The sequence below is a fragment of the Stegostoma tigrinum genome, chromosome 34 (assembly GCF_030684315.1).
Source record: "Stegostoma tigrinum isolate sSteTig4 chromosome 34, sSteTig4.hap1, whole genome shotgun sequence".
Classification (NCBI taxonomy): domain Eukaryota; kingdom Metazoa; phylum Chordata; class Chondrichthyes; order Orectolobiformes; family Stegostomatidae; genus Stegostoma; species Stegostoma tigrinum.
Window position 1 is genome coordinate 4,143,380 of NC_081387.1, and position 19,365 is coordinate 4,162,744.

The 19,365-nt window shown below is 44.7% G+C and overlaps 2 protein-coding genes across 7 annotated transcripts in view; one reads left to right on the forward strand and one right to left on the reverse strand.

Moving 5' to 3' along the window:
- The window catches only part of LOC125446366 (uncharacterized), a 281,544-nt gene that overhangs the window by 207,220 nt on the left and 54,959 nt on the right, over positions 1-19,365 (reverse strand). The window contains 2 exon segments of the mRNA XM_059639405.1: positions 2,986-3,148; positions 12,542-12,613. Of these exon segments, the coding sequence (XP_059495388.1) occupies positions 2,986-3,148; positions 12,542-12,613 (235 nt within the window).
- LOC125446407 (zinc finger protein 271-like) overlaps positions 494-19,365 on the forward strand; it is a 132,585-nt gene continuing 113,713 nt past the window's right edge. For 4 of the 6 annotated variants that reach the window (XR_009442933.1, XR_009442931.1, XR_009442932.1 and 1 more), the window contains exon 1: positions 15,987-16,021. The gene's annotated coding sequence lies outside the window, so the exon portion shown is untranslated. Of the gene's footprint in view, positions 930-15,981; positions 16,022-19,365 lie in introns of those variants that run through there. The other 2 variants (XM_059639675.1, XM_059639674.1) reach the window with 2 other exon arrangements.

Sequence of the window (19,365 nt, forward strand, 5' to 3'; positions counted from 1 at the left end):
TGACAGTCCATAACACACACACACAAAACTCAACACCAGGAAATCAGTAAGAATCCTCAGTCACCTCCAGAGAACTACACCTCACCTTCTCATATTCAGGAATGAGCCATCAACAAAACTCAGGCTGGAAATCAGGAGGGAAATGTTTCCAATAAACACACTCAATATCCAACACACAGCTCCAGTCAAACAGTTCAGTACAAAGCACCGAGTAAACAGCTCTCTCAGCTGGATCTTCTCACACAGCATACGGGACATTTCCACCCCTGATTGTCCACAGGACAGTCAGACTGCCTGAAGATTGGTGTGGATATTATGGGATACAATTTGTATAAAAGCTGCTCCTTCACTCACCATCTCTTCACTTGGTTTTCAGTCCCTATAGGAAGTGAACCAGCTCTGGAAGAGGAAGAGGAGAGAATGGGCAGAGTGGGTGGGCTCTCTGATTGACGTCTCTCACAGCCAATCCAAATATTTCTGCAGCAACATGAGTTTCCTGAAGCTTGTGAAACTGACCAGTGAAATAGAGGTGACTTTGAGCAGTTCATCAGGTGGAGATTTAAACATGTCATTGTCTCCATCTGAATATTACCTTCTGTACTACCAAGCAATCAGTCCAAAACTAATCAACGTAAGATAGTTAATAATAAATTCAATGAGGAATTTAGGACAAACTTCGCCACCAAGAGAACGATGAGAATATCGAATTTGCTGTTATTGCAGCTGCTGCCTCAGTTCCCCTGGTAAATGTTTGACAGAGATTTCTAGTGAGGGAATAGCATTCTTCATCCTCAGAGGCTTTCAAACTGACAACATTCAAGTGGGATGTGTATCCTCGGATGTGTTTGACAGAAGACCTACAGCATCCAAGGCAGAGATAACTTGCAGTGATGGGATCAGCACATGCACAGCAAGGAGGGACACAAGAGGTACAATATTGATTTTCAAAAGAGTCGTTGAGAAACTCAATCTCTGTTGCATTCTCACAGGTGACTGATCAGAATTTACCTGCCTAATCTGAGAAATAAGATACACGGTTAACTCTTCTTGCTGCATCTCCACGCCAATTAATTTGAAAAATCTTTTCTCATGCTGTATAAACTAGTGTCCATTTTCAAGCTTTGTTTATGGTGTCCTTGTCCTGGTGCAGCAAAATGAAAAGCTTAGGGCCTGGTGTCTCCTTTTAACAATGTTTATCTTCTGTACCACCAAGCAATCAGTCCAAAATAATCAGTGTAAGATAGCCAATAATAAATTCAATGAGGAATTTAGGAGAAACTTCTCTGCCAAGAGAATGATGAGAATATTGAATTTGCTGTCACAGGGCATGGTTTATGAAATAGTTTGTATGCATTTGACAGGAAGCTGTGTAAGTCGATAAGAGAGAAAGGAATAGGAAGATCTGAAGGGTGAGAGAATATAGGGAGGGAGAAGGCTCATGTGGAGCAAAAGTACTGGGAGAAAGCAGTTGGGCCTGTTTCTATGCTGTAAAAACTATAATGAAAATTAAAATGCTGGATATGCTCAGCAGCTTCGGCTGGAAAGAAACAGAGTTAACAATTCAGTACATCATGACAGTTCATCAGAAACTAGATTGCATCTGAGCATTTCTTGTTATTGTTAGAAAAGATCAGTTCTCTCTGTGTGTTGGGATCTAGGTGTTGTGCTGATCCCTGTATCTTTTTCAGGTTCACTTTCCAGCCTCTGTCTTGCACATGTTGTACCAGTGTGGCTAGAGCTTCCACCACCAGTGTTTCCATTGATCCACAGATCAAGATGTCATTAAAAAATGTGTAACGTGAACGTCCGTGGCAATGGATACATATCCACTAGCCCATGGCATAAGTTTGGCCTGTGTAAGTATCCTTGTGGTAGCCAACAGAAGATATATTAGCAACCTTCCCATGTGAAAGCAAACTGAGCTTGTGATTCCAGGGCTATCGGTATTGAGAAAAAGGCATTTTCTAGATCAATAGTGGTATACGAGGCATCTGGCCCTTGTAATAAACTTTCTATAATGGTGACACTTCGGGCACGGACACTGACAGTGCAGGAGCATATTTGTTGAGTTCATGGTATTCAACTGTCATTCGCCAACTTCTGTCAGGCTTCTTTACAGGCCATACAGGGCTATTGGGTGCAGATAACTGCATGTGACACAATCCTCACAACCAACAGGCCCTGTGTAGTATCCCCAACTACTTTGTGCCCTCCTGGGACATGATGCTGTTACATTGAAACCACCCGTGAAGGCAGAGGAATAATGAGGGGCTCCCACCTTTCCTTGCCAACAGTAACCATCACAGCTGGTATCCCAAAAGAGAATTTGCCCATTGGGGTCTGCAGGGTGATACTTCTTAGTAAGTCTATGCCAATAATATTTTCTGATATGTTGGATATCAATACTTGTGGGAGTCTATTCCCCAAGGCCATTCTAATATTTGTTCTAACTGTTATCACCCCACCAAATCCATTAATAATCATTTGGTGCTCTACATTATCTATGTAGATTGCCATGTATAATAGTAACTTATACCCCCAGTGTCTAATAATGCAATGTCTCACCATATATCGCCTTTCCTCCAACGAATAGTGATAGGGACATGAGGCCTCAACGCAGACCCCAAATTCCCAGCCCTACCCCCAATCGATTGGCTGACTGGCCCACCACAACTGCCTGACCCCCTCCAGGCTAAGGTGCGGGGATGTTGTGGGAAATGCAGTCAGTGTGGTTTCCTTTCCCCCCTCCACAACTGATTCAGTTTCTCTTACTTCCTTATCCCTTGGAGAGCACTGCATCCTCCACATTCTGTACATCGCATCTGTATGTATTTCGTTTATCTTGCTCCTCTCTATTCCTGCTTTTAGAAATGCTGCAAACTGGTTATCTTCTGGTTATCTTTTGTTTCACCTTCAAACCCACCCCATTTCTGACTTGTTGTCCCTGCTTGTCACTTGCTCAGGTGAGGCTCACTCATCACTTACCAACTTCCACGTCCTCTGACTGTCCCTAACAACAAACATACCTGTCCCACGGCCTGTCCCTGGGCTGGCCCTAACAGGGCTAACAGGGCACCTCTCATCCAGCCCAGGTGACTTCACATAAGTCGGCTCCTCATTCTGGTGTGAAAGTTTCCTGATCTGGACCCTGTAACAGCAGACAATACATACACGTTTGTGTAGTCAAATCCCTCAAATATTTTAAACCTTGTGGCATACTCGCCCATTTGTCAATATCACCTTCCCATTCAATTGGGGAAGGGTACTTGTTCCCTACTGCTACTGTCAATGCATTCCACAATGATCCAGTTTGTCCAATGTTTCTCAAGACACTATTCACATGTGGATCATCACTTAATGCTCCCAGATTCCCTCTGCCTGTGGCACTCAGCATGATATGGATGGTGCCTTGGTTCCACACCCATGCCAGCCAAGAGGCCAAAGATTCACTGACTTCTGCTTAAAGTGGGACCCCAAATCCTGCAATTCGGATATAGAGTAATCGCTCACTGTTCACGAATTTCATAGGTTCTCCTACCTGTTTTGCCTTAATTATTATTCAGAATCTCTGAGGATGACTCCACAGGCGGAGCATTCCCTTCCCCATCTGTCCATTCAGACTCTGAATTAGATGAATGTTAAATGTTCCCATCCCAATGGTCGGGGTCCCATTGCAGGTTTAATAACACGTGCACTTTGACTGGGTCAACATTCCTATTGTGTCGTTTTGCTCTCTTTTTCTGTTGTACTGTTGCCAGATGGCATACTATCTGATTCTGTTTCTCCTCTGCATTGTCGCTGTCTCCTGTGTTGTCTTAACTGCTTCTGTTAGGGTGAGGTTACAATGTTCTACTACTGCCAGTGTGTCTTCAAACTGTTTCTGGCCTGGCACATTTCCAATTCCCTACATGACAACTCGTCATTGTCGACAGGAATAGTGCCAGACAACTGGAGGATAGCAAATGTGGTTCCCCTGTTCAAGAAGGGGAGTAGAGACAACCCTGGTAATTATAGACCAGTGAGCCTTACCTCAGTTGTTGGTAAAGTGTTGGAAAATGTTATAAGGGATAGGATTTATAATCATCTGGAAAAGAATAAATTGATTAGGGATAGTCAGCACGGTTTTGTGAAGGGAAGGTTGTGCCTCACAAACCTTATTGAGTTCTTTGAGAAGGTGAGCAAACAGGTAGATGAGAGTAAACCGGTTGATGTGGTGTATATGGATTTCAGCAAGGCATTCGATAAGGTTCCCCACAATAGGCTATTGTACAAAATGCAGAGGAATGGGATTGTGGGAGATATAGCAGTTTGGATCGGAAATTGGCTTGCTGAAAGAAGACAGAGGGTGGTAGTTGATGGGAAATGTTCATCCTGGAGACCAGTTACTAGTGGTGTATCGCAAGGGTCGGTGTTGGGTCCACTGCTGTTTGTCATTTTTATAAATGACCTGGATGAGGGCGTAGAAGGATGGGTTAGTAAATTTGCAGACGACACTAAGGTCGGTGGAGTTGTGGATAGTGACAAAGGATGCTGTAGGTTGCAGAGAGACATAGATAAGCTGCAGAGTTGGGCTGAGAGGTGGCAAATGGAATTTAATGCAGACAAGTATGAGATAATGCACTTTGGTAGGAGTAACCGGAAGGCAAAGTACTGGCCTAATGGTAAGATTCTTAGCAGTGTAGATGAGCAGAGAGATCTCGGTGTCCATGTACACAGATCCTTGAAAGTTGCCACCCAGGTTGACAGGGCTGTTAAAAAGGCATACAGTGTTTTAGCTTTTATTAATAGAGGGATCGAGTTCCGGAACCAAGAGGTTATGCTGCAGCTGTACAAAACTCTGGTGCGGCCGCACTTGGAGTATTGTGTACAGTTCTGGTCACCGCATTATAAGAAGGATGTGGAAGCTTTGGAAAGGGTGCAGAGGAGATTTACTAGGATGTTGCCTGGTATGGAGGGAAGGTCTTACAAGGAAAGGCTGAGGGACTTGAGGCTGTTTTCATTAGAGAGAAGGTTGAGAGGTGACTTAATTGAAACATACAAAATAATCAGAGGGTTAGATAGGGTGGATGGGGAGAGCCTTTTTCCTAGGATGGTGACGGCGAGCACGAGGGGGCATGGCTTTAAATTGAGGGGTGAAAGATGTCAGAGGTGGTTTCTTTACTCAGAGAGTAGTAAGGGAATGGAATGCTTTGCCTGCAACGGTAGTAGATTCGCCAACTTTAGGTACATTTAAATCGTCGTTGGATAAGCATATGGACGTACATGGAATAGAGTAGGTTAGATGGGCTTCAGATCGGTATGACAGGTCGGCACAACATCGAGGGCCGAAGAGCCTGTACTGTGCTGTAATAGAACATAGAACATAGAACAGTACAGCACAGAACAGGCCCTTCAGCCCACAATGTTGTGCCGACCATTGATCCTCATGTATGCACCCTCAAATTTCTGTGACCATATACATGTCCAGCAGTCTCTTAAATGACCCCAATGACCTTGCTTCCACAACTGCTGCTGGCAACGCATTCCATGCTCTCACAACTCTCTGTGTAAAGAACCCGCCTCTGACATCCCCTCTATACTTTCCTCCAACCAGCCTAAAACTATGACCCCTCGTGTTAGCCTCTTCTGCCCTGGGAAATAGTCCCTGGCTATCAACTCTATCTATGCCTCTCATTATCTTGTATACCTCAATTAGGTCCCCTCTCCTCCTCCTTTTCTCCAATGAAAAACGTCCGAGCTCAGTCGACCTCTCTTCATAAGATAAGCCCTCCAGTCCAGGCAGCATCCTGGTAAACCTCCTCTGAACCCTCTCCAAAGTATCCACAAAGTTTTAGAGAGCTGCAACAAGATCTCACGACTCTTAAACTCAATCCCCCTGTTAATGAAAGCCAAAACACCATATGCTTTCTTAACAACCCTGTCCACTTGGGTGGCCATTTTAAGGGATCTATCTATCTGCACACCAAGATCCCTCTGTTCCTCCACACTGCCAAGAATCCTATCCTTAATCCTGTACTCAGCTTTCAAATTCCACCTTCCAAAATGCATCACCTCGCATTTATCCAGGTTGAACTCCATCTGCCACCTCTCAGCCCATCTCTGCATCCTGTCAATGTCCCGCTGCAGCCTACAACAGCCCTCTATACTGTCAACGACACCTCCGACCTTTGTGTCGTCTGCAAACTTGCTGACCCATCCTTCAATCCCCTCATCCAAGTCATTAGTAAAAATTACAAACAGTAGAGGCCCAAGGACAGAGCCCTGTGGAACCCCACTCACCACTGACTTCCAGGCAGAATATTTTTCTTCTACTACCACTCGCTGTCTTCTGTTGGCCAGCCAATTCTGTATCCAGGCAGCTAAGTTCCCCTGTATCCCATTCCTCCTGACCTTCTGAATGAGCCTACCATGGGGAACCTTATCAAATGCCTTACTGAAGTCCATGTACACCGCATCCACAGCTCGACCCTCATCAACTTCTATGTTCTATGTTCTATATTGAATGCAAAGCTGTTAACAATATCCATCCCATTTGCATATGCTGTCCTTGCTTATGGGGAAGTCTGCCTCTCACAAGCTCTCAAGTATGACAACCTGTATGACTAACCTTCCTTTATCCCTTTTTCCAGTTATAACCATCCCCCATTCTTGTGGGGGCCCTAGTTGTGCTAAGAAATTAGCGACAGACCCAAATCCAGAGTCTTCAGCATTCCATCCTGGAATATGAAAGGTCTCTGGAGAATCAGGTTGCCTTTCCCTTCTCATAAATATTTTGCTGAATCCCATCCTCATCACCAAAGGTGTCTTGGATCACAGCGTGTATCCAAGCGGTTCTTTTCAGATTCAATTTACTATAGTTAAGAGGAGGTTTGGCAACAGCACTTTGCTTGAATATGAATGTTGACGAAGTAATAATAAATGATTATCGTGGTAATATTAAATGAAAAAGAAAAGAGGGAAAAAAAGCAACAAGTTTCATGCCTTTCAGAGAAAGCAACAAGTCTCATGTTCTGAAATAATGGGAACTGCAGATGCTGGAGAATCCAAGATAACAAAGTGTGGGGCTGGATGAACACAGCATCTCAGAAGCACAAAAGCTGACGTTTCGGGCCTAGACCCTTCATCAGAGAGGGGGATGGGGAGAGGGTTCTGGAATAAATAGGGAGAGAGGCGGAGGCGGACCGAAGATGGAGAGAAAAGAAGATAGGTGGAGAGGAGAGTATAGGTGGGGAGGTAGGGAGGGGATAGGTCAGTCCTGTCTCATGTTCTTCTACCTATCAGGGACCCCTCAATCAATGGCTGGTCGGAAGATTTAGGTTTGTTTCTGGCACTGATCATGATTCCGAGCTAAAGCGACATCCAGCAGTAGCTTGGAATGATACTCTCGCTATTATTCAGTTTCACAAACAACAGTACACCTAACAACACATACAAAGGACAAAACTGTTGGCTGTTACAGACAACATAGGATGGGAAAGCAAGTGCAGGTGTCATCTTCAGCTCACAAAGGCATGTTCACAGGACTTATTCAAGGTCATGCAGCTTGTTGAGTATTATTCTAAACTTTTCCAGTCTATTTTCTCATCCTTTACAATCCGTTTTCTCATGCAGATGTCAGATATCATCACTAACTTTTAGCCCTTTGGCCCATCCTATACATCCCTCCAGTGCTCACACAGGAAAGCTGTCATTCCAGCTGTCCGCCTGAAACCTCTGCCACCATCAGACCAATGATATAAGTAAGTTCAATTTAACCTTTATGCAGATCTCTAAACATCACTGAAAGAAGGCATCTATATGTATATAAGGAATTGTACAAACTCAGCATCCTTTCTGTGCAGTGTCAAGTACAAGTCACTCGCTGACTCTCAGTCTGACCAAGAAAACAATTAGATACTCAGTGGTTAGAAAGGCTTCAGCTTCTGATCAGCATAAGAATGCAGAGGAGGAGCCATTCCCGGGGTAGTAATGGAGGTAATTTCAGTAACTCAGATCTCTGGAGAGGGGGTGGAGAATCAGCCAGGAATCCTGTTCAACATCAGTGAGCCCAGCTGGGAAGTTAGGGGGAGGGCAGGATATGATTTGGCTTTGATAGACCCCATCATCTCACAACATTTACCATCTGGCTCTCCACATGCTGAATGGCCACTTAAAAAAGCACGAGAGGTCATGGTGAATTCTTTTGGTTTATTGCATCCATTTGATCTCTGAAGGAACCAACAATCTGGTACTGTACAGACAGTTTTGAGAGATTGCTGCATTTGATGGTTGGCTTACAGACTTCCATCCTGTTGTGAGGTTTTCAGCAGGTCAGTCAGCGTTGCTCAGAGACTGGCGAACAGTCAACTTTTGGATATGGACAGAAACAGGAAAAGAAAACAGTTAATACCTTCAGGCTGCTTGTTAGCCAGACAAATAGGAGCAGAGAGAACAGGCTACATCCTGAAAAGGCTTTTTTAAAAATTCAGTAATGGGATGAGGGCGTTGCTGGCTAGGCAGCATTTATTGCTCATGCCTAATTGCCCAGAGTGCAGTTCAGAGTCAACCATATTTCTGTGCATCTGGTGTCACATGTAGGCCACACCAGGTGAGGGTGGCAGTTTTCTTCCCAAAAGGACATTAGTGAACCAGATGGGTTTTTACAAAAATCAACAATGCACTCATAGTTATCATTAGACTCTCAATTCTAGATATTTGTTGAATTCAAATTCCAACATCTGCCATGGTGGGATTCAAACACGACATTATCAGGGTCTCTGGATTAACAATTCAGATAACATGACGAGGCCATCACCTTCCCATGGTGCCATGACCTGCAGTTAAATGTTGGGCTTTAGGGCTCAGGCAAAGCGCTGGGGCCACTCAGAAGTGACCATTTTCTATTGAAAGCACAGTGCAGCTGAGAGCAAGGGCGAAGGAAGGCCAAAAATACAAGCTGCTTTGTGCAGCTGTGAAATATGAGAGCTTGGAGAAAAGCAGCTTTTTCTGCAAGAAGGCTGGAGTTTTGCCGATGAGTAAGTTCTGGGGTACAGTTTCAAGAAACCTGATGAACATCGCCCCAGAACATGAGCAGTTGCTAATGCAGTCTGTGATGGAGTTCCAATGTTAGGTCTTCAGGAGAGAAGAGATTGGAATCCCTTATAGATTTTAATGAGATTTGATGACCTGCAGTTTCACAAACTTTTGAGGGATAGTGACTGAGAAATCTGTGGGATATATCTTGACTTTGTTTGCTATTTTTTGAACTGTTTATCTGTTACCCTGTATTTACCTCATGCTAATTTTGAACAATGAAATATAATTTGTGTAGATATTGTAAATTGTTTTGCTTTTCTAATTTTGTATCATAAAGTTTATTGCTGACAAAGTTTAGAAGGGTCACTGAATCCGAAATGTTAACTCTGCTTTATCTCCACATGTGAGTTTTCCCTGTAACTTCTGGTTTTGTTTCTAGCTTACAGCATCTGTGGTTCTTTTCTTAAAAGATTATAGCAATTCATCCAAAACTATGGGACCCTATGGCTTTATTATTTCAGTCAATACCTTGGGTTTCACATTTTGTCAGCTTTAAAATAACATTAGCTTAAAGTTACATTGTAGGGAATATGAGAGGACAGCAGCTTTCATTCATATCATGCTTTAACGTAGTTACCACATCTCAGTGTCTCACACAGACATAATAAAACAAAAATTAACTGGCACGAAGAAGGAGATATTAGGAGGCTGTGGCTATGGCCAGAAATATGGCCAAAGAGGTTGGGCTTAAAACGTTACAATAGGGAGGAAGAGAGTTAAAATATAGCGTGTTTTAAGGAGCAAATTGTAAAGCATGAAGTCTAAATGGGTCAGATGATTAAATTGCCGGGTGTAGGGTATGGACCAATTGGAGGAGTGCACAGATCTTGGAAGGAGATGGGTTTTTCAGGCTACATCTTTTATTTTCCTTTATTTTGGATGACGGACCCAAATGGGGAAAGGACTTCATTGATGCTCAATTTTTTGTTCAGCTGAAGAAAACTGTTGAAAATATCAGTCTCGTGTGTTCCTCATCACAGAAACACTGAGGAGCCTAAAAGGCCCTCCATACTGAAATCTAGGGGTTTCTGCCAAAACTGGGTGATCTGTACCAGTCAAGCACCTGCCTAGCGTAGTCATCCTCAATGAATCACGCCTTGCAGACAATTTCCCAGACATTACCATCATCATAGATAGAAGGAATTGTAGATGCTGGAGAATCTGAGATAATAGAGTGTAGAGCTGGATGAACAACTGGTGTCACATGTAGGCCACACCAGGTAAGCAGCATCAGAGGAGCAGGAAGTCTGATGTTTCAGGCCTTGACCCTTCTTTGGGAATGGGGGAGGGGAAGGGGTTCTGAAATAAATAGGGAGAGAGGGGGAGGTGGATAGAAGATGGACAGAGGAGAAGATAATTGGAGAGAAGACAGACAGGTCAAAGATGCAGGGATGGAGCCAGTAAAGGTGAGTGTAAGTGGGAAGTTAGGGAGGAAATAGGTCAGTCCGGGGAGGATGGACAGGTCAAGAGGGCGGGATGAGGTTGAGAGGTAGGAGATGGGGTTGGGACTTGAGGTGGGAGGAAGAAATAGATGGGAGAAAGGACAGGTTAGGGAGGCTGGAACGAGCTGGGCTGGTTTTGGGATGTGGTAGGTGGAGGGGAGATTTTGAAGCTTGTGAAGTCCACATTGATACCATTGGGCTGTAGGGTTCTCAAGCAGAATATGAACTGCTGTTCCTGAAACCTTCGGGTGGCATCATTGTGGCACTGTAGGAGGCCCAGGATGGACATGTCATCTGTGGAATAGGAGGGGGGAGTTGAAATGGTTCACGACTGGGAGGTGCAGTTGTTTAGTGTGAACCAAGCATAGGTGTTCTGCAGAGCGGTCCCCAAGCCTCCGCTAGGTTTCCCCGATGTAGGGGAGGCCACAACGGCAACAGCGGATGCAGTATACCACATCAGCAGATCTGCAGGTGAACCTCTGCTTGATGTGGAAAATCTTCCTGGGGCCTGGGATGGGGGTGAGAGGGGAGGTTTAGGGGCAGGTGTAGCACTTCCTGCGGTTGACTTCACAAACTTCAAAATCTCCCCTCCATCTACCACATCCAAAAACCAGCCCAGCTCGTCCCCACCTCCCTAACCTGTCCTTCCTCCTAGCTGTCCCCTCCTCCCACCTCAAGCCCCACCCCCATCTCCTACCTACTAATGTCATCCTGCCCACTTGACCTGTCCATCCTCCCTGGACTGACCTATCTCCTCCCTAACTCTCCATCTACACTCACCTTTACGGGCTCCATCCCTGCCTCTTTGACCTGTCTGTCTCCTCTCCACCTATCTTCTCCTTTATCCACCTCCCCCTCTCTCCCTATTTATTTCAGATCCCCGTTCCCCTCTCCCATTTCTGAACAAGGGTCCAGACCCGCAACGTCAGCTTTCCTGCTCCTCTGATGCTGCTTGGCCTGCTGTGTTTATCCAGCTCGACACCTTGTCATCTTTTATTACTGTCATCATCCCTGGATAAGTCAAGGAACAAAGAACAACACAGCACAGGAAAAGACCCTTCAGCCCAACAAGACATGTGCCAACATAGTATGCCTGTTCAACTTTTGCCTAAGAAACAAAGAACAGTAAGACATTGGGGGAACAAAGAACAACACAGCACAGTTGTGTCTGACTGCCAGGAGAGAAATATCAAAAGCACAATGGTATAAAGTAAGGAGGCTGTTGTACTTGGAGCCCTCGACATTGTCCCTGAACCCATGAATCCCCTGGAATCAGGTCAAACATGGGGAAAGAAATCTGCTAATTATTACATACCACCCTCCCTCATCTAATGATTTAGTTTGTCTCTGTGATGAGCAGCACTTGGCAGAGGTTCTGAGAGTGGCAAAGACATTTATGACTGCATGGTAACTTTAAAGGTCCAACATGAATATTTCCTGTACTTATTCCACGGCACAACACCGTGGGCCGAAGGGCCTGCACTGTGCTGTACTTTTCTATGTTCTATGTTCTATAGAAGACTATTTCACATTGTCCTGCATTGTGTTCTGACTTGCATACAACTCAAGTTATGAACAGACTCAAGAATGGAACCCATTTACAGGCCGGGGACTGTGTGTGTGTACACTACAAGACTTGAAAAAGTACATTCATTTTCAAAACTAAGTTGTGAAAGTTGATACATTAATGCAAATTTTTTTTACTTTTGAAGGAAAATTTCATGCATTGTATGATGTTTAAATACATTGAGGGAGAAAGATTACCAAGCCATAACAGCATTGACATATCTATTATATACAGGGCACTCAATTTTATTCAGTCAGAGGGTGTGGGCATAGCTGACTAGGCCAGCATTTATTGCCAATTCCTAATTGCCCTGGAGAGAGTGATGGGGAACTGTCTTCTTGAACAGCAGCAGTCCTTGTAATGCATGTACAGATACAGTCCTGATAAGTTTTGATTTTTGTTTATTGTAGTCACATGCACTGAAGTAAAGTGAAAACCTTGGATTTGTGAGCAGTACAGGTAGATGATAGCAGACAAGGATATACAGATCATAGGGCGCTTAGACAGAGCGAGGTATTCGAGATCCCGGCTACAAAGGAGGTGCACAAAGCAAGATCAACATCAGCAACTTCAACAATTATTTGAAGTTACAGAGGTCTATTCAACAGTCTAATAACAGCAGGTAAGAAGCTGTTGTTGAACCTGTTGATGGGTTTGTTCAAACTTCAGTATCTTCTGTCTCATGGAAGAGACTGTGAGACAGCATTACTGGGATGGGAGGGGTTTCTGATGATGTTGGCAGCTTTTCAATGGCACAAGAAGTGTAAGAAGGGTGTTCTCGGATTTTGACCCATTGAAACTAAAGAAATGCTAATATATTTCCAAGTCAAGAGAGTGAGTGGCTTGTAGGGGAGTTTTCAGGCGGCGATGTTCCTGTATATCTGCTATGGTTGTCCTTCAAGGTGTTCAAGCTCTCTGATTTGCAAGGTACTGTCAAAGAAGCCTTGGTAAGCTGTTGCAGTGAATCTTGTCGAAGCTGCACATTGCTGCTACTGTGCATCAGTCGTGAAGGAAGTAAATGTTGAAGATGATGGCTGGAACGCTAATTAGGGCTGTGGGATTCTGAAACAGTCCCTGTTCTGCGACTACGTCTGCACCTTTTCTTCTGCAATATTGATGAAGGTACTGGCGCGGCCTCATAGTCCCGTGAGGAGCTCAAACAGTTCAACTTTGCCAATACCTTCCACCCCACCCTCAAATCCACTTGGACTATTTCAGACATCTCCCTTCCCTTCCTGGATCTCTCTCTCTCCATCCCTGCAAACCGACTCATCACCAACATCCATTTCAAACCCATTGACTCCCACAACTATGTCAACTACACCTCCTCTCACCCAAACTTTGGCAAAAATGGTATCCCATACTCTCAATTTCTCTGACTCCACTGCATCCGCTCCAAAGATGAGGTGTTCCACTGCAGGACAGTGATATCCTCCAATTTTCAGCACCATAATTTCCCACTCCTCTGTAATTAAAGATGCCCTCAACTGCATCTCCCCCATTTACTGCACTTTTGCCCTCAAACCCAACAGCAAGAAGGATAGAGTCCCCTTCGTCCTCACGTACTACCGCAACAGTCTCCGAATCCAATGCATTGCCCTCTGACGTCTCCACATCCTCTGCCACCTACAATGAGACCCCACCCACCAAAAAGACATTTCCATCTCCACCGCTGTCCACTTTCCACAGGGACCGTTCATTCTGTGACTCCCTACCAATTCCTCCATCACACACGGTAGCTTTCCTTGCAACTGCAAGAGGTACAACACCTCCGCTCTCATCTCCGTCCAAGGCCCCAAACATCCTTCCAGATCTGTCAGAGATTCACCTGCACTTCATTCAAACCAATCTATAGTATCCATTCCTCCCTATGTGGTCTCTTCTACATCAGGGAGACTAATGGCAGACATGGGGTCTGGTTTGCAGATTATCTGCGTTCTGCACGCACCAACCAATCGTACCTTCCAGTTGCCATCCACTTTAATTCCTCCTCCCACTCCCCTGGTGACATGTCCATCTTTGGCGTCCTCCACTGTCAGAGTGACGCCAAATGTAAACTGGCAGAACAACAATGATATTCTGCCTTGGGAGTGTACAGCCCAATGGCCTCAAAATTAACTTCATCAACGTCAAAATCTCTCTCCTCACAGCTTTATCCCATGTCCAGCTCTTCCCCGCTGACCGAACCTGACCTAACCTGTCCATCTTCCTACTAACCTATCCGCTCCACCCTTCCCATTCATCCCCAACTGCATCAACCTATCACCATCCCACCTGCCCTTCCCCTAACCCCACCCCCTCCCTCTATTTAATTCTGGGCTCCCCTCCCCATCCCCAGTCCTGATGAAGTATTTGGTCCAAAATGTTGACTGTCCTGCCCCTCTGATGCTGTACCCTTCCAGCCTCACACCCATTGACTCTGGGATTGTTTGCCTTGGATAATGTTGAGCCTGTTGAGGGTTATTGGAGTTGCACTCATCTGAGCAACTTGATAGGTTCCTTCAGTCTTTTCAAGCAGAATTTTAAATGTATGTCAAAATGTAATTTTATCTTTTGTGATCTTTAACATTTATTAATTAAACATCAGCCAGAAAGCTGACATCAATCATAGAAATGACCACAGCCCCAGGTGGGGACAGTGAGAGTGGTGAGTTTCTGCTGACTATGCCTGTTTGAGACAGCTCATCAAATAACACTTGGCTTTTGAATGTTTAGGCACTAACAGTCAGTCATATTCATGACTCCAGTCTACATACTGCAGTCAGTAATTATTTCAGTTGTATCACAAATGACAGGATAGATAGTTAAAATGGTGTAATACAGTCATAATGACATTATCACAAAATCCCTACAGTGCCAAAGGAGGCCACTCGTCCCATTGAGGCGGATCAACTCTCCAAAGAGCATCTCACTCAGACCCAGCCACAGACCATATCCCATAACCCCACATCTACCCTGTCTAATCCACTTAACTAATCCACATTCCTCGACACAACAGAAAATTTTAGCACAGCCAATCCACCTAATTTGCTCATTTTTGGACTGTGGGAAGAAACTGGATCACCCGGTGGAATCCCATGCAGACAGTCACCTGTGGGTGAAACTGAACCGAGATTCCAGGTGCTATGAGGCAGCTGTGCTAACCAGTGAGCCACCATGCTGCCTTAAATATGTATTTGTTATAATTATAAATTTCAGTTTCTTTTACTAGTCTGTCTGTCCCAGCTTTATCATGCTGGAGAAGGAGAGACGGAGGAGAGGTGTCAGACAGTTAGGAACAGCAGTACAAGAGGATCACATAACAAAATTGGGAAGGGGAGAGAAAGCAATCGGGAAAGTAGAGAAGATAACCATGAGAAAACAGATGAAGTAGAGTATGTAACAGATAGACCTGTAGAACAAGTTACTCCCTGACACCAGTGCTATCCTCCCCTCTGCCTCTCACCCTGTGCCACTTTCCCCTGTGCACCTCTTTACGTCCCTTCCATTCTGTTAATGTAGTGATCCCACCACTGGACATCGCTGCTTGGGATGCTGTGGATCTTCCCCTTCCGATCTGCTGTAAAACACATTCGAGAATAACCATCCCACACCAATGTCGTCAGCTTGAAAGTCTCTGAGGATGAAGGATGCTATTCCCACACTAGAAGTCTCTGTCAAACATGTCCCGGGGAACTGAGTCAGTAGCTGCAATAAGTGAGGCTTTATTCAGATGGGACAATGACAGGTTTAAATTCCCACCTGATCTGCTGCTCAAAGTCACCTCCATTTCACTGGTCAGTTTCACAAGCTGCAGAAACTCATGTTGCTGCAGAAATATTTGGATTGACTGTGAGAGACGTCAATCAGAGAGCCCACCCACTCTGCCCATTCTCTCCTCTTCCTCTTCCAGAGCTGGTTCACTTCCTGTAGGGACTGAAAACCAAGTGAGGAGATGGTGAGTGAAGGAGCAGCTTTTATACAAATTGTATCCCATAATATCCACACCAGTCTTCAGGCAGTCTGACTATCCTGTGGGTAATCAGGGGTGGAAATGTCCCTTATGTTGTGTGAGAAGATCCAGCTGAGAGAGCTGTTTACTCGGTGCTTTGTGCTGAACTGTTTGACTGGAGCTGTGTGTTGGATATTGAGTGTGTTTATTGGAAACATTTCCCTCCTGATTTCCAGCCTGAGTTTTGTTGATGGCTCATTCCTGAATATGAGAAGGTGAGGTGTAATTATCTGGGAGGAGCAGAGTGTCTGCGGATTCTTACTGATTTCCTGTTGTTGAGTTCTGTGTGTTGGGAGCCACTTATTTATCCTGTCAACTGTGAACGGTCAGTTTTCCCTGTATATTAGGATTTGGATGTTGCCTGTCTTTTCAATCATCCCTACCGATCTCTGTAACCTTGTGAAGAAAACCGAAAGAAGGCAAATGTGGATGTACAAAGGGAGCTGGGTGTTCTTGTATACCAGTGAATAGTCTTGTATAGTCAGTGAAACAGACCGAGTATTTGAATTCATAAGCGGTGATGTATTATTACAATTATGCAGTGCCTTAGACTGCACTTGGACCATTCTACACAATTTTGTTCTTCTATTCTCAGGAAGCATATGGTTGCAAGAGACGAAGTGTAGTGAAGTTTTACTGGGTTGCTGTCAGGGTCAGCAGGACTGTTGGATGAGAGAGATTAGTTTAACTGGGCCAGTATTTACCAGTTTAGAAGGATGAGGGGATCTGATTGAAAGATATAAAATTCTTATAGAGCTGGACAGACTAGATGTGGGGAGGATGTTTCCCTTGTTTAGGGAGTCTAGAACCAAGGGACATGGTCTCCAGATGTAGTGTGGACCATTTAGGTCTGAAATAAGGAAAGATTTCTTCACCCAGAGTTGTGAATCTGTGGAATTCTCTACCATGCAGGCTGTGGAGTCTGAATCTATGAGTACATTCAAAAGAGATTTTTTTAGGCATTAATTTAAACATCAAAGGTTGGGGGAGAAAGTGCAGATACAAATCTGATGTACAACCCTGTTGAACGGTGCAGCATGTTCGTTGGGCTGGATGGCCTACCACCTGTTTCCGGCTTCAGTGTTAGTTCCATGTATGTACACGTCCTTTTGCAATCATCAGATGCTCCAAAGCACTTTACAGCCATTGAAGTCCTTATGAAGCGAGAGCACTGTTGTACTGTCGGAAATTTGGCAGCCAGTGTATGCACAGCAAGATCCCACAAACAGCAATGTGAATAACCAGACAATGTGTTTTTCAATGATGTTGTTTGAAGGATCACTCCCTGTTTTCATAAATAGTTCCATGGGATATTTTACCCCATCTCAGAAACAGCAGAGGGGCCATGTCTATGATCTGCTTTGAAAGATGGTTCCTCTAATACTGCAGCTCTGCCTCACTCCACAATATTCTATGTTGGTGTCTTGTTCTATAACGGATTCTCCGTTACCATCCCTAGCTCCCCACTGTCATTTCCTGATGTTGGTCAGGTACTGCGACACCATATGTATGAGGAGGTACAAGTTTCACTCACAGGAGAGAACAGTGCTATCCCACTTCAACTCATCTGCTACTGAAACCCTCATCCATATCTTTGTATTATTCCCGTGCTGTCCTGGTTACTCTCATATCTTGCTCTGCCAACCTGAGCTTATCCAAAACACTGCAGTCCATGTCCTAACTGACACCTAGATCCATTAACCAATCACACCCCTATGCTTACTGATCCCCGTTGGCTGCAGGCCGAGTAACACCTCAGTTTTAAAATTCTTCTCCTTGTTTTCAAATCCCTTCATGGCCTTGCACCCTCTAACTCTATAACATCCAAAGCAATTCAGCTGCCATACTTGGAATATCTTTTCAGATTTTTTTCAAGATCTTAACTGAGGGTGTCAGCCTTTCCCAAAATCAGGCTTGGATTTCATAGTTTTGTCCTGTGTTGTGGCTGACAGCTGAACATGAAACATGTGCAACGTATGTAATTTCCCAGGATAAACCAGAACCCTGCAATCAGCTACACGAAAGCAAGATTCTTCAGTTTTAAACCAAGGCCCAGGAGAGGGTGGATTGCACTTTACTAAGATAACAAGGTGTAGAGCTGGATGAACACAGCAGGCCAAGCAGCATCTTAGGAGCAGAAAAGCTGACTTTTCGGGCCTAGACGCTTCTTCCCCTCCCCCATTTCTGGTGAAGGGTCTTGGCCCGAAACGTCAGCTTTTCTGCTTCTAAGATGCTGCTTGGCCTCTTGGACTTTACTAAGTCCCTTTCTGATTGATGGATTGACCTGTCAGTCTGCATGGTGTTTGTCCCAAGCAACCAGTTTAACTCAGCAATAATCATGATTACAGACAGTCCAGCCAATGGTTGCTCTTGTACTGTACATCATCCATTGTGCAGGTGGAATAGACCAGATTCTTCAGATGCTGCTTTCTTGCTGACTCCATGGAAGGTCCTGTTCGTGCCTGGTGTGCTCATTTCTGAACTATTCATCATACTGCGAGTACAGCGAGCAGATCCGGATACCACACTTTAGGAAGAATGTATTCGTCTTGGAAGGAGTTCAACCGAGAATGAAACTTGGATTTCAGTTATGAAGAGAGATTATCTAAATTAGGCCTGTTACTCTGGGATTTGGGGGGGAGGGGGAGGGTTGTTGGTGACTGACAATAGACAATAGGTGCTGGAGTAGGCCATTCGGCCCTTCGAGCCAGCACCACCATTCATTATGAGCATGGCTGATCATCCACAATCAGTATCCTGTTCCTGCTTTATCCCCATAACCCTTGATTCCACTATCTTTAAGAGCTCTATCCATCTCTTTCTTGAAAGTATCCAGAGAGTTGGCCTCCACTGCCTTCTGGGGCAGAGCATTCCATATATCCATCACTCTCTGGGTGAAGTTTTTCCTCAACTCTGTTCTAAATGGCCAACCCCTTATTTTTAAACTGTGTCCTCTGGTTCTGGACTCACCCATCAGCGGAAACATGCTTCCTGCCTCCAGAGTGCCCAATCCCTTAATAATCTTATACACCTCAATCAGATCCCCTCTCATCCTTCTAAACTCAAGTGTATTCAAGCCCAGTTGCTCCAATCTTTCAACATATGATAGTCCCGCCCTTCCAGGAATTGACCTCGTGAACCTACGCTGCACTCCCTCAATGGCAAGAATGTCCTTCCTCAAATTTGGAGACCAAAACTGCACACAATACTCCAGGTGTGGTCTCACCAGGGCCCTGTACAGCTGCAGAAGGACCTCTTTGCTTCTATACTCAATTCCTCTTGTTATGAAG